A 15880-nucleotide genomic window follows, 5' to 3' on the forward strand; every position below is an offset into this window, starting at 1 on the left:
CAGGAGTAGACAACTGGGGGGGGGAGGGAAGAAGGCTGATGGAATAGCCAAAGTTGAGTGCAGAGCTTTTCCATTAAAGTTATTTCCCACTTCCTCAGCGAGGTGACGCTACCATTTTAGCAGCCACCAAAGCAGCAAGTCCCCTCTCACATAGAAATCTGTCACTTAAACATGTGTTTGTTCTACACCCCGTCCCTTCCTCAGCATGTTTTCCATTGGGATTTTTCTTAAACATCCCTCCCTTTTTTTTTTTTTTTTTTCTCCTAGGAAACCCACAAACCCACAGAAAATCCACATTGCGATGATGGTACCACTAGGAAGAGCATGAGCACAAAGACCAAAAGCTCCAGCAGCACTGCGAGACAGGACAAAAGTCTGAGATTTAAGGCGAGCCGCACCACCTGCCACCCCACCGCCCCCCTCCACCCCCTCATCCTTTCGTCCCGGGAATTTGGAATTTCACGACCCGGGAGAGAGTGGGCAATGAGTGTGGAACGAGTTTCCTTACCGGTGTGAGACCGCAAAACGCGGAGCTCCGGGGGTGCACCTGAAAAACAAACAGAAAAAAAAAGGATTCAAACATCGACTTCAAAAAGCCTACAGCAGAAGATGGGGAGGAATGGGGGGAGGCTAAAGAGGAGGAAGTCGCGACATATCGCGCGTTCGAGGAGGCACCAGCAGGGTCGGAGGTGGTGAGAAGCAGCTATCCCGCAGCAGAAGCAGTGGGTAAGGTTGGGCTTTCTGGAGTGCAGCGCTTGACTCGTCCTCCTCCCTCCTCCTCCTCCTCCTCCTCCCTCCCTCCCTCCCTCCTCGCTCCCTCTTTCTCTCTCTCCCTCTCTCTTTCCCTGTCTATGTAGCGCAGGCGGCTCTGCTGCTGCAGCATCAGCTAGGAGCTTACCCAGAGAAGCTCCCGGCAGCTTCCCCAGCACTTTATTTAGGCAAAAACTTGCCTCTTTACCCTTTCTTTTTTAAACATTATTTTTATTTTTTTTATTTCCGAGTGGGAAGCTTCTCTCAGTTGCCATTCAGCATTTCAAGCCGCTTTGCTGTTGCACAGCTTCTGAATTCCCTACTTCTACTGGATGATCTTAAACGTGTTTTCCAACCAAACGGTTCTCTGATGATTGTGAGAGGCACAAGGAAGCCACAGTCGCAGATTTCCACCCAGCGTGGCGGTGCAGACCACAGGAAAACATCTGACTGAGCTCATTCGACTTGCAAACAGAACTCTCTCTTTTATTATTTTATTTTTTTTAAATACAGTCGTGGCTTTCCCGCCCCCCCACCCCCCCCCTCCCTCCCCCTTTACCATTCCGCTTGGATGTAATTGAGAAGCGGTGTTAATTCACGTGGAGGAGTGGAGGTGGGAATCCAGTTAAACATCTTTGGGTTTATTTACTGCCTAATCTGCTTGTGGACACGATAGTTGTGGTGGCTTCACCTTTCGAACTGAAAGAATCCAAGTTGAGATTTGCTCACCTGCATTTTGGGACGGGAAGGAAGGAAAAGGAGGAAGAGGAGGGAGAAAAAGAGGGAGAAAAGGAGAGACTGCAATCTCATTTGTGCATCGCTCCCAGCGCTGCAGAATCCAGTTTGCTCTAAACCCCCATGCAGTGCAAATGCAGGTAAGGCACAAGCACACCCCCCAAAACTGCGGATGTCAACCCAAACTTGGGACCGGTTGTTGGTGGTGGTGTTACCGGTTTGGTCGCCTCCAAGCAACCTTTGCAAAGAAAGGGCAAAAAAGCTTCTGCAGTCCCTGTGTCGTTTGCTTTGTGACTAATGACCTTGCGCAGAGTTGGTAAAAAAAAAAAAGTAAAGGAAAGTAAAAAAAAAAAAAAGGAGAAAAAAAAAAAAGAAAGAAAGAAATCAGCTCCAGAGAAAAGAGCCTGAACACTGTGGGGCGAGCTCAGAAGATGGATTTGGGTGTTTTTTGGCCAGCCGAAAGGGATACAGTGTGGACTGCTCTGTGATACCAGGGGGTTCTCCTATCAACAGTGCAGCTACCGGCATTTTTTTGGGGGGTTGATTATTTTTTTATTTTACCGTTGTCATTTTTGATACTTTTGGTTCTTATTCTTCTCTTTTCTTTTTTTTTCTTTATTGTTTTCTTTTCTCCTTTTTCTTTTGTCCTTTCTACTTTCTTATTCTAATTTTTCCCCTTTTTTATTGCTTTCCCCTTTCCTTTTCCTCTTTCATTTTTCCCCTTTCTCTTTCCCTTTTCCCTTTTTATTTTTTCATTAATACTTTTATTTTTTTTTCCTAAAGAACTACCCATTCCTAAGAGGATGTGGACTTTTCCCGGACACAAGCCCTTTTGAATAAAGCGGATTTTTTTTTTTTTTTTTTTTTTTTCCCTCCTGCCTGTTGTGTGCGGAGAAAGGGGGGGGGGAGAATCTAGCTTGATGCCTCGGGTTGTGTGCAGAGAAAAGGGGGAAGTATCAGGCTTAATGCCTCGGTCGTCAAAGGCTGAGGAGGGAGAGAGAAAAGAGTGTGAATAGTAGTTAACTCTACAGTGGAAAGAAGACGACCCTGGGGGGGTGGCTTTGAATTGCTCGGCGCTGCTTCTTTTCCTGCAAACCTTGCAAAGTGATTACAGTAAAAGCAGAGAGAAGGAGGAGGAGGAGGTGGAGGAGGAGGAGGAGAAGGGGGAGGAGGAAAAATCCCGTCCTATCTTCCCGAGGTGAATCTTTAAAAAAGCAAAACACACTGTCCCGGGAACTGTGAGCATATCGCGACTGGGAGGCAGTGAAGGAACCACCAGCAGCAAGGGGGTTTTCTGCCCACCAGCTGCACCAAGTCATCAGACAGTAACTTTTCAGCAAGAAAAGGATTGTAGACCTGATCACTCGGAGATTATTGGGGGGGCAGGTGAGAGTGAGGAGGAGAAGGTGGGGTTAGGAGGGGTGTTTCGGTGCGAGGAAGATGAGGAAGATGCAGACTCTCTTTGGCTTTGTGCACTGCTGCTGCTGCTGCTGCTTTTTGCTCCTCCTGCCTCCACCGCTTTGGGTCAAACTAGCAGCGGCCAAACAGCTCTTGAAGTACCGGTTGGCAGAGGAGGGACCTGCCGATATCCGTATCGGGAATGTGGCTTCTGACTTGGGAATAGTGACTGGCTCCGGGGAGGTGACATTCAGCCTGGAGTCGGGTTCTGACTATCTGAAGATCGATAACATGACCGGGGAGCTGAGCACCACGGAGCGGCGCATCGACCGCGAGAAGCTGCCGCAGTGCCAGATGATCTTCGACGAGAACGAGTGTTTCTTGGACTTCGAGGTGTCAGTCATCGGCCCTTCGCAGAGTTGGGTAGACCTCTTTGAAGGTCGGGTCATCATTTTGGACATCAATGACAACACCCCGACCTTCCCATCCCCTGTGCTTACTCTCACCGTAGAGGAGAACCGCCCGGTGGGGACACTCTACCTTCTCCCCACCGCTACCGACAGGGACTTTGGGCGCAACGGCATAGAGCGCTACGAGCTTCTGCAGGAGCCCGGTGGGGACGGTGGTCGAAGAGGGGGAGGCGGCGGTGGAGGAGGAGGGGGAAGCTCGGTGGGCTCGGTGGCCTCGGGGGGCTCTGATAGCAGCAACAAGAGGCGGGCGGAGGCGGAGGCAGCGGCTCGCAGCAGCGTCTTTGAGCTGCAGGTGGCCGATACATTGGACGGGGAGAAACAACCCCAGCTGATCGTTAAAGGCCCCTTGGACCGGGAGCAACGGGACTCCTACGAGCTCAGCCTGCGAGTACGGGATGGTGGAGAACCTGCCCGCTCCTCCCAGGCCATCCTGAGGGTGCTGATCACCGACGTGAACGACAACAGCCCCCGCTTCGAGAAGAGCATCTATGAGGCGGACTTGGCAGAGAACAGCAGCCCTGGCACCCCTATCTTGCAGCTTCGAGCCACTGACCTGGACGTTGGGGTAAATGGGCAGATCGAGTACGTCTTCGGGGCAGCCACCGAGTCTGTCAGGCGTCTGCTGCGGCTGGATGAGACCTCGGGTTGGCTCAGCGTCTTGCACCGCATCGACCGGGAAGAGGTGAATCAGCTTCGCTTCACTGTCATGGCTCGAGACCGGGGCCAGCCCCCTAAGACAGACAAGGCCACAGTGGTGCTGAACATCCGTGACGAGAATGACAACGTGCCCACCATCGACATCAGGAAAATCGGGCGCATCCCGCTGCGGGATGGGGTGGCCAGTGTGGCTGAGGACGTGCTTGTGGACACCCCCATCGCCCTGGTGCAGGTGTCAGACCGGGACCAAGGGGAAAATGGTGTGGTGACCTGCACTGTGGTGGGGGATGTGCCCTTCCAGCTCAAGCCTGCCAGTGAGGGTGAAGGAGAGCCCCAGAACAAGCGCAAGTATTTCCTCCACACCTCAGCCCCTCTGGACTATGAAGCTGTCCGTGACTACAATGTGGTGATCGTGGCTGTGGACTCAGGCAGCCCCAGCTTGTCCAGCAACAACTCCTTGCTGGTGCGGGTTGGGGACACTAATGATAACCCTCCCATGTTTAGCCAGGCTGTGCTGGAGGTCTCCTTCCCTGAGAACAACTTGCCTGGTGAGAGAGTGGCCACAGTGGTTGCCACGGATGCGGACAGTGGCAAGAATGCCGAGATCACCTACTCTCTGGAGGCCTCACCCCTCTCCTCAGAGGCACCAGGAGGCATCTTCAGCATCGATCCTGACTCTGGGGATGTGTCAGTGCAGGCGGTGCTGGACCGGGAGCAACGCGACACCTATGAGTTTCAGGTGACAGCCCGGGACAAGGGGATCCCGTCACTGCAGGGCTCCACTACGGTGGTGGTGCGTGTGGCTGATCGCAATGACAACGAGCCACGCTTCATGCAGGATGTGTTCACTTTCTATGTGAAGGAGAATCTGCAGCCCAACAGCCCTGTGGGCATGGTGACTGTGATGGACTTTGATAAGGGTCGCAACGCCGAGCTCAGCCTGTCGATCCAGCCTGGTGACCACGACCAGGCAGCTGGCATCTTCTCCATTGAGAATGACACCGGAACCATTTTCTCCACCGTCTCCTTTGACCGGGAGCAGCAGACCAGCTACACTTTTAAGGTGAAGGCAGTGGATGGAGGTGAGCCACCACGGTCTGCCACTGCCACTGTGTCCCTCTTTGTGATGGATGAGAATGACAATGCACCCACAGTCACCTTCCCCAGCAACAGCTCCTACACTGTGCTGCCGCCCTCCAGCAACATGCGCACTGTGGTAGCCACAGTGGTGGCCACTGATGCCGACACCGGTCTCAATGCTGACCTCAACTACAGCATTGTTGGGGGTAACCCCTTCAAACTCTTTGAGATTGACCCAGCCAGTGGTGTGGTGTCACTGGTGGGCAAGTTGGCACCCAAGCATTATGGTCTGCACCGCCTTGTGGTGCAGGTGAATGACAGTGGGCAGCCACCTCAGTCCACCACTGCCCTGCTCCACGTCTTTGTCAATGAGAGCCTGTCCAATGCTACCGTGGTGGAAAGCCAGGTGGCCCGCAGCCTCCACACACCCCTGGCCCAGGACATTGCTGGTGACCCCAGCTATGAGCTGAGCAAACAGAGGCTTAGCATAGTCATTGGCGTGGTGGCTGGCATCATGACTGTCATCCTCCTCATTCTGGTGGTGGTCATGGCCCGCTACTGCCGCTCCAAGAGCAAACATGGCTATGAGGCTGGCAAGAAGGACCACGAGGATTTCTTCACTCCACAGCAGCATGACAAGGCCAAGAAGCCCAAGAAGGACAAAAAAGGCAAGAAGGGCAAGCAACCCCTCTACAGCAGCATTGTCACTGTTGAGGCTTCCAAGCCCAATGGGCAGCGCTATGACAGCGTCAACGAGAAGCTCTCAGACAGCCCTGGTATGGGAAGGTACCGCTCTGTCAATGGTGGTCCAGGTAGCCCTGACCTGGCCAGGCACTACAAGTCCAGCTCGCCGCTACCCACAGTCCAGTTGCATCCTCAGTCTCCCACTGCTGGCAAAAAGCACCAGGCTGTACAGGACCTTCCCCCAGCCAACACCTTCGTGGGCGCCGGGGACAACATCTCCATCGGATCGGACCACTGCTCCGAGTACAGCTGCCAGGCCAGCAGCAAGTACAGCAAGCAGGTAAGAGCCCTGCGTCCCATCGGGCCCCCAACAAACCCTGGAGGAGGAGTGATGCCAGCCTTCCCTCCCCTCAAGCAGACACTACTGTCAGGTTCCATCACCCCTTCAGCCTGGATTTTCACCCTGGCTCTCCTCCCCTCCGCTCCACAGGCAGGCAGGTGCCCACACCAACACTCATTGTGCAGGAAGAAGACTCAGAGATCTTGCATTTTGTTATTACTAGCATCATTTTAAACATTCCCTCCCTCCACTTCTCAGACCCAGCTGTGGACTTGGTGGCCAGCCCAGACAGTGAGGCAAATTAGATGCCTCTGTCATCTTGCTGCCCCCCATCAGGCCAATCATGGAGGTTGAGAGGTTTGTCCAGGAACCCCTACAAGGCAAATCCATGTCCTCCTCATGCTCCTGCCTTTCCCCTAGCCCCACTTCCTGTGGCTGAGGCTTTCCCAGCCTTACAGACTGAGAGCTCCAAACGGAGAAGGTTCTCATGGGTGGGCAGATGCTTTTTTGGGTGGGGCATTTGTGGCCTGTCTGCAGCTTCCTAAAGCCCGGAGTGAGAGAGAACTTGCAGCCCTGCTGAAGCTTTAAGGGGTGTAATTACCAAATAATCCGTCAGGACCCAACTGTTTCAATGCTCCCCAAAACGTTTCCACAGTCTAGGTTACACCACAGAGGCTGCACTCAGTGCAGCAGTTGCTCTGAACACACCTTGCTCAGCAAGCCTAGAATCTCATCCCCACTATATTTTCATCACTTCCTCCCCTTCCCCTCCCCCCTCTCCTTGTCTATCAGCTGAAATTAATTAATTTAAGTTGAGAGGCCCTAATTAGCCAGTCCAGCTGCTGCATATCTCTGGAGGGAGTGTGTGCGTGCCTCTAGGAGAGCCGCAAAGTGACTGTTTCTGGTTTGGCCAGATCAGTTTTGACCTCACCAGAGCCTTATAAGCTGGGGGTGAGGCCTTCCTTATGGTCCTTGAAATCCAAGAGGGGTAGCAGAGAGAAGTGGAAGTGTTTGTTTGGTTTATTTTATAAGACACCTATGTAGCCTGAACAGAGGTCGCTTTGGTGGATTTTTTTTGGTGTGGGGGTTGGAGAAAGAGTATTTTTTGGACGATAGTAAAATGATTTATCATCTGGTGATTTCCATGACATCCTTCCATGTGAGATAATACTTTGAAGGTCTATTCAGATACAAGAAGCTAGAGATAAGCTAATATTGATTTAGGCAAACAGAGCCAAGCCTGGAACAGGGCAATTTTGACCAGTTTGACAGAAATGCTTGCTTTCTAACTTACTTATATGAAAAGGTAGTAGGCTGTGATGATATCTATACTTTGAAACCACTACAATAAAGTTTTTGCAAAGTGTTGTTGGTGCTAGCAGTCTGCTTGGAAAGATCTAAATAAATTTAAGACTTGTAATGCTGCAAAATCCTAAGTAGTACTAAGATGCTACAAAATACCAGATAGCACTACAGGAAATACTAACACAGTGCTACAATACTTCGTTAAAATAGTCACTAGTGCTACAATACTGGTAAAATACTAAACATGCTACATTTTGGGACTACGTAGTATCAAAATGCTAGAAAATACTATATAGTTCTATCAAAAATTACTGAACGTGTAACACTACAGAAAATACTAATCAGTGCTACAGTGGAGGTGAAATACTAAGCAGTGCTACAGTAGCAAAAAATACTAAGCATCATAATTTTAACACTAAAAACACTATTTTAGGGCTGAGTTGTACTGAAATGTTACATAGTAGTATGGGAAATAGTAAGTATAGAAAATAGGAAATATGCTACTATATGGCACTCTAGGAAATGTTAAGCAGTGCTGCAGTACTGGTAAAATACTAAGTAGTGCTGCAATATTGTTAAAACACTGAGTAGTGCCACTGTACTGTAAAGGAAAATTAACTGTGTGAGCCACTCAATCTTACTCCCTGCTGGTATTTATGTGTATGTTTTGTTGGGAAGTATTGCAGGTTTCTGGAACGTCTGATGCAGCAGATTTTGGGGATGAGCCATTTCATTAATTTCAGTTTGCAAGTGGTCTGTGTGAAATAAAAAAGCACTGGGGAAGTTCCTAAGATTCCATCTACCAAGGCTTGTTAAGCACGTAGTAGGTGATAGTGGTTTAGTGAAGGCTGTTGTAGCAAAGGAACAGTGGAATATGTACTGATGATGTGCTTCTACTTCCTTGCTGCTGCAATTTATATGAACTCTGAGGTGTCCAAAGAGTGATTTATTTTCAGTATAAAAGCAGAAGTTGTGTGTTAAGTGCAGAAAGGGCAAAGGATTCCACTACAGAAATGACTATTTTGCTTGATTAAAAAAACCTAAAAATTAAGAACATATTATAGAAATACTGAGTTGCTTGACATTTTTCAGGCATATATTTTGATCTACAGTGCATTAGGAGGTTTCTGAGCAGCAGAAAATTGCTTTATTACACTCTTGCAACAAAGTACAAGGAGTACATTGTTGAATTGCTTCATTATTTATCTAGTTTGGGATAAACCCAATTTTTAAATATCTGTATTTTTTAGAATCTCTGTTTTTCCTCTGCTAAATATTTAGTTTGTTGTGAAGGTTGGTTAACCTGAGTGGTTTACAACCAATACTCTAATGATTTATCCCTTTATTTTTCAATATTTGCACCCTTGCAAAGCAAAGACATAATTTAAGTCAAGCCAAATTTAAAAAAAATGTAAAAGCAGAGCTAAATAATTGACTTTAGAGGAGATACTACCCAGGCACTAAACTTCTGTTCACCCTTTCCTGCCAGCAATTTGTCAGCTTGCTGTTGACTGACACAGAGTTTTGCTCACATTTTTTTTGAGGGATTAAATTAACAAATTAATGAAGATTTAATTACATAAACAATATGTAGTCTATTCCTCATCTCGGACATTGACGGCAGAGGGTTTGTTGTTTCGTCGGGCAAAATACAGGAGGATTTTTAACAGTGTGGAGCAGATGTTTAGAGCAAAACGTGGAGTGGGTGCAGTGAAAGAGTTCTGAAGTGGTGTGGAGCAGGTTGTTTCACAGGTCAGTTCACTATGTGGAATAGAACTGGTTGCATGGTGATGCGACCATAATGAGGAGGCTGGTTGGAATCTCTGAGGTTGCCTTTATTTACTCACCGACAACTTTCTTTTGTTCTACAGAGATACTAGAAGGTGTATTAAAGTTTCAGGACAAATAAGTGGACGCAGCAGAATTCACCTGCTTGAAGTTACTGGAGATGAGAGCAGTGCTAATTTCCCATTAGTGTAATTAGAATTGGTAATTGATACTTTGGTATATCTACCACAGAGCAGCCAGGAAGCAAAGTCTCTACTTACGTGGTCGTCTGGTGTAAGCTAGTGAGTGCAAGTGGCTTCGTTCTGATTATTTGATACTTCCCCTTTTGAGGCAAAACACTGAATTTTTTATGTGGGTTCTCAAGTACATCTCGTTTGACTCAGTACTGTATGGGGGGTGGGAGGAAACTACAAGCAATTTATAACTCTCCTCCTTCGTGACATCATATGCTTTCTATAAAGTTTAAATTCTATATTCCCTAGACTTCTGCTATTTCCTTCACAGAATATCTACAATTTTGACTTTCCTTGTCTTGTTTAGCATGATATCACCCTGAAATGTCCTTTTAACATCAACTTATCAGTTATTTCCATTACAGTGCAGATATAACCACTTATTAGCAAACAGATGTTTAAATCACTAATAGCAAACAAATGTTTAAATCCCTTTGCATTCCAGAGACCCTAATCACTTAGCCAAAGTTAGAGCTCTACAGAAGTGATTTGTTGAATGAATATGATTTTAATCAAGTGGTTTCCTTGCCATAGATTTAAAATCTAAGCCCTCCAGGTCCTGCAGGTTGCCTGTGTGGATCCTGGATACTACTGATGACAAAGATAAGGGAAGCTCAGTGCTTAAAAGGAATCATTCTGCATCTTGGAGGGTTGCACCTTCAACCCAAATTCCAATCATAGGTTTTAATTCTAAATAACTGGTTATTTTCTCCAGTTAGTGCAGGGACATCTTTGTGACATGTGGTGCTTTCCCCACGTTGTTTCACGATGCTAAATAGTGATATTAAGCAGGTTTGCCTAATACCACTCTACTGAAATTTGATCACTAATAGAAACCCAGCATCTTAAACCCTGTTTATAAGTTCATATTTTTTGGCCATCATATTTGCTTGGTTTCTTTTTTCCTTGCTCTGCTGCACAAACACTGATTATCAACTTCTTAAGCCTCTGCAGTTGTGGTAGTGTTGGGTTTTGTCTGCTTTTTTCTGGCTTTACGAGACGTTGGTTGTCATCATCATCAGGATTAGCAGAAGAAATAGAGGAATTTCTGAGCAGCATTATTGCTTTGCTCTGGGGTATTGGCTTCCTGGACAGTTCTATAATCCTCTAGGAATTATCTTTGTGACTTTTGTTTCATTGGAGATGTTCTGTTTAGAGAGGAAAAAACATTAATCAACCCAGGGTATATTGACATGCTACTCAAAACTGGAAGCATCTCCTCTGAAGTCTTATTTCAATGGAAGTCAAATATATGGAAATAGACATTTAAAGGAATTCTTTGGAGAGTTAATTTATTTCCTCACATTTCCAACACTAATCAGTCAAAACCTGGAAGCATTTTGAGGAGTTGCTTATCAAATGTGAGTTGCATCTGTAAATTGAATAGGTAAATTTTCTTATTACTATGCACTTATAACAGGAGCCCAGATCCAACCATTAAAAGAGTTTTCCATGCAGGAAAACCTCATTATATTTTGTCCTTGCTTATATACAGATGCTTGTCTCAAAGATACTGATTTTTCTAATCACGAAGAATAAAGTTTCTCACAACTTTCAGATACGCAAATATACTGCAGAGTAACGATCACAATTACGATGTGGTAAGCACCGACTTGCAAAAGAACAAGGCACCAAGTAAATGCCAATGTGGTGATGGCAGCCCCAGGTAAATACCTACGTGGTTGTGGCACCAATTAAATGCCAACCTGGTGGTAGCACCAAATATAATGTGAAGGGGAAAAAAAGAAATAAAAGGAGTATCTCCATTAAATACAAACATTTACATTGGCAACTTCTTTCTACCACTGAATCCTCTTTGGTGCAAAGAGCACAGAAGCAAGCTTTAACTTTCTGTTCTTAATTTGCATTATGTTAAACACTTTAAAGTGACCCCCATTTGACCTTCAGGAACAAAAGAAAGAGGGGCTAATTAAACACGAAATAGATGGATTGTTGATGCTTTAATTACCTTTATTTAACAGAAATTTTTCTGCTGATGAGAGTAGCTTTTTTCTTTTTTTTTTTTCCTTTCCTCCTCAGTAAAATCCTCTTGTACAGGGCGCAAATGACTAAGTTGCCACTGAATCACTCTGTGCTCCCAGGAGATGTGCAGAGCCAAAAGGGACAAGATCTGAGTAAAGGAGGATTCATGCTCTGAATAAGTAAAGAACTGCACTATTATAGGCAAGAAACATCTTTAACAGGCTAGAACCTGATTTATCAACTCAGACAGCTCGCTGGTGTTGTACATACCAGTATGAACCTGGGTTACAACCATAGGTAGCAACTTGACTGTTGCTGTGTCAGTCTGCACTGTAGCTGTGTATTTTTAAGTAGTTCTAGAGTTTCTTTTTCTTTCTATTTCTTTCAACAAATTTTTTGTTACCTTGCTTTTTAGTATTTGGGAGTGTTTGCTAGTCTGACCAACTGCCAGTCATGTCCTGGAGAAATATGTCCTACAGCTTCAGGCACATTTTGCTTTCAATATTTTCTTTCTTTTCGTTTAGAGCTGTACAGTAGTGGTGGAGTTTGGAAGGGTGGTGTAGGGCTGCGGGAATTGGTAATCTGAAACATAAAACTTGTCAAATGGGTTTTACATGAACATAGAAAACCAACAGACTTCACAGGCAGTTAGTGTTCTGCTCATGAGCTGGGTCGCTAAATCCCTCACATGCACCTCAAACTCTTTATCCTATTTGCTGAATGTTCTGCTATTTAATTACTAATCTTAACAGGATACATAATTTTCTTTGACTATTTGTGCAGGAAATATTGATGCAGACACTTGAGCAACTCAGCACTACATTTAGGATGCTGATTTCCTACATTTCCTAAGCAAATCTGCTTCCAACAGTTACTTAGAAAGATAAAGCTGCAAACCCATTTCCTTTTTTTTTTTTTTCAGTCTTATATTCCCTGTCATATTTTTCATGTAATTTGTGTTCTTCATTTCTCAAAAGCAAACAACAACAACAAAAGGTGTTTTAATCTCACTTTGTGCTCAGGAAGTGCTATTTCTGTATTTTTCAGCCTGTTTTTTCTCCCCTAGAAGAATAGATTGTCTGTAGTAGATAGTCTGTCTGAGGAGGCAGTCTGTCTGTTATCAGATTGTGGACTTTGCTGAAGTATACTATATATTTAAATCAATAATTAAAGCAAAAGAAAAAAAAATAAAGCAAAAATAGACCATCACTTACTATCCAGATTGAAGAAGAAAATAAGGTTTTAATTTACACTATACACTATTTTTATGAATAATGAAAGCATGTACAAAAAATATACACCAATATCTACTATCCACAATAAAATATGTTTCGTTTTTATTATTTTTCTATATAAATCTGCAGATCTTTCATTTTTTGAAACCAAGCTCTGACTATCTTATGGATGTATGACAAGTTTATTGACCGGGCAGCATAATGTAAAGTGTGTTGAGGGATCTCTTAGCTGATCCCTCAATGGCAAATTCTGTCTTACTTGAGGATGTGTGATGGTTTGGGTGTTCCCCGCCAGAGGTTGAGAAGCAAAGTGGGTTAGCCCAAAATGGGGGATGAGGTTAGAAAGATGCAGCTCAGCCAGCAGCCCAAGTGAGAGTGATACCGAGTGCATTATCTAATATTTTTGTTTCTTGTTCCTATACTTGAGAGAGTCATTGGACACTGGAATGGGCTGCCCAGGGAGGTGGTGGAGTCGCCGTCCCTGGGGCTGTTCAAGGCAAGGTTGGACGTGGCACTTGGTGCCATGGTCTAGCCTTGAGCTCTGTGGTAAAGGGTTGGACTTGATGATCTGTGAGGTCTCTTTCAACCCTGATGATACTGTGATACTGTGAGCAAAGTCGACATCACCATTGTTTCTTTTTTACAGCCTGTAATCTAGTTCTTCTCACCAAAACATTCTAGCCTGCTTCAAACTGGCACAGGATGCAAAGCTCCTACAGGAAGATCTGGCCAGGCTGGATCAAGAAGTCCAAATCCTGGGTTTGTCACCCTTAAAGAAGTTCCTCCTCATGTTTAGGTGGAACTTCTTGTGTTTGAGTCTGTGCCCTTTGCCAATTGTCCTGTCGTCGAATCATAGAGTGGTTTAGGTTGGAAGGGACCTCAAAGATCATCCAGTTCCAGCCTCCCGCCATAGGCAGGGACACCTCCCACTAGAACAGATCACTTCAGGCCTCATCCAACCTGGCCTTGAACACCTCCAGGGAGGAAGCATCCACAGTGTCCCTGGGCAACCTGTGCCGGTGTTTTACCACCCTCACTAAAGAATGACTTCCTAACATCTAGTTCAAATCTCCCCTCTGCCAGTTTAAACCCATTATTCCTCATCCTGTCATTACAAGCCCTTGTAAATAGTCCCTCCCCAGCCCTCCTGTAGGCCCCCTTCAGATACTGGAAGGCTACTACAAGGTGTCCTTCAGTCTTTTCCAGGCTGAAGAACCCTAACTCTCGTAGCCTGTCCTCATAGGAGAGGTGCTCCAGCCCTCTGAGCATCTTTGTTGCCTCCTCTGGACTCACTCTAACAGTTCAATGTCCTTCTTATGTCGGAAGTTCCAGAACTGCACAGTGTCTATGGGCACCACCAGCAAAAAGACTAGTTTCAAGAAGTGCTGTTTCTTCCCAAAGCTCAAAGAATGCCCCTTTGATAAATTAATATTTATCAAAGTGTTTGGTGAGAGATTTTTATTATCTACAGAGAAAGTCAAGTTATAGATAACTGAGGCCTTGAGCAACCCTTTCCAGTGGAGGGTGTCCCTGCCAAAGCCAGCGGGGTTGGAACTAGATGACCTTCAAGGTCCTTTCCAACCTAAACTAAACCATTCTATGAATCTATGAGTAATGTAAAGCTGATTTTATAAGAGTAGTGAAGAAGGTAGGCAGTAGCTGACATGATGAAAATCCCTCACAGAGGATGTGGTAGAGCTTGAATACAGAAAGAGTGATTCCATCTGCTAAAAATGCAGAGATAAAATTATCTTGCAGCCTTCTCTGAATCGATTCTTTATGGCACCGCGTTCTAAGCAGCAAAATATTTGTCACCTTTCAGGACTGAAATTCCTGCTTTACATGGTCACAAAACAATTAGGGAGAATCCTCCAGCAGCTCTGTGGAAAGGAGTTTCTTGACTGGGGTTGTGGCCAAGAAATGTTTGTCTTTTGTGGTAGGTGCCAAATGTTTTCTCAGTGGCAGCACTTCTCAGGGAGAAGCAGGAGGGGCTGCCATCATTTATTCTGTCTGTCCATGTATAGATGTGAGAGGGGTTGGAACTCGATGAGCTTTAAGGCCCCTTCTAACCCAAACCATTCTATGAATCTCTGTCAAGGACTTTTGAGCCTTGGAACAGTGTAAAATAGAAGTAACTTCTACTTCCTATGGATACAAAATCCACATGAGGCAGGATTGATTTTGCATGTCCTCAGGGATTTATCTATGGGGGTTACATCCTTTACAGGACAGTATGGATACAACATGACCTAGAACTTTTTCAGTGTTATGCTGAAAAATTAATTCCAACCCCTTCCTCCATCATGTGCAGAGACAGCTTCTGCTAGATCAGGCTGCTCAAGAGCCCATCCAGCCTGGCCTTGAACACTTCTAAGGAGGAGATATACACAAACTTCCTGGACAGCCTGTTCCAGTGTCTCACCACCCTCATTCCAAATCTGTCCTGTGACCTGGATGTGATTCAGCTATCACAGGTTCAAGAGATCCATAGAATGGCTTAGGTTGTAAGGTCTCCCCAGAGCCTTTTCCTCTCCAGGCTGAACAGTCCCAGCTCTCACAGCCTGTTTCCATAGAAGGGGTGTTCCAGCCCTCTGACCATCTTTGTGGCCATCCTCTGGATCCCCTCCAGCAGTTTCATGTCCCTCATATGCTGGGAGACCCAGAACTGGATGCAATATTCCAAATGAGGTCTGAACAGAGCAGTGAGGTAGAATCACCTCCCTCATACTGCTGGTCACATTTCTTTTGATTCAGCCCAGAAGATGTTTTCCTTCTGGCCTACTAGTAACCATTTCTAGGTCACGTTGAGTTTTTCATCAACTGACACCCCCAAGTCCTTCTCCTTGAGATTGCTATCAAGCCACTCCATGCCCAGCTTGTATTTGTGCTTGGGATTGTGCAGGTGTGTGACCTTGCACTTGGCCTTCTTGAACTTCACGATTTTGGCTTTGGTCCATTTCTCCAAGTCTCTCTGTCCAAGTCACTCTAGATGGCATCTCTTCCCTCCAGTGTGTGAACTGGACAATGCAGCTTGGGGTCATCTGCAAACTTGCTCAAAGAACACTCAGTGACACTGTCCATGTTGCTGACAAAGATGTTAAACAGCACCTGTCCCAATACCGACTCCTCAGAGACATCACTTGTCACTGGCTCCTTTTGGACATTGAACCATTGGCTGCAGCTCTCTGAGTGTGGCTATCCAGCCAATTCCTTAGCTTCCAT

The 15880-nt window shown here is 45.9% G+C and overlaps 1 protein-coding gene across 5 annotated transcripts in view; it reads left to right on the forward strand.

Annotated features, from left to right (window-relative positions):
- Positions 1-273: 273 nt before the first annotated feature.
- The window catches only part of PCDH7 (protocadherin 7), a 249151-nt gene continuing 233544 nt past the window's right edge, over positions 274-15880 (forward strand). For 4 of the 5 annotated variants that reach the window (XM_064149109.1, XM_064149111.1, XM_064149112.1 and 1 more), the window contains exon 1: positions 766-6114. In XM_064149109.1, coding sequence (XP_064005179.1) covers positions 2926-6114 — 3189 coding nt within the window. In that variant the 5' untranslated portion in view covers positions 766-2925. Of the gene's footprint in view, positions 727-765; positions 6115-15880 lie in introns of those variants that run through there. The other variant, XM_064149110.1, reaches the window with a different exon arrangement.

This window comes from Pogoniulus pusillus, chromosome 9 (genome assembly GCF_015220805.1).
Source record: "Pogoniulus pusillus isolate bPogPus1 chromosome 9, bPogPus1.pri, whole genome shotgun sequence".
Classification (NCBI taxonomy): Eukaryota; Metazoa; Chordata; class Aves; order Piciformes; family Lybiidae; genus Pogoniulus; species Pogoniulus pusillus.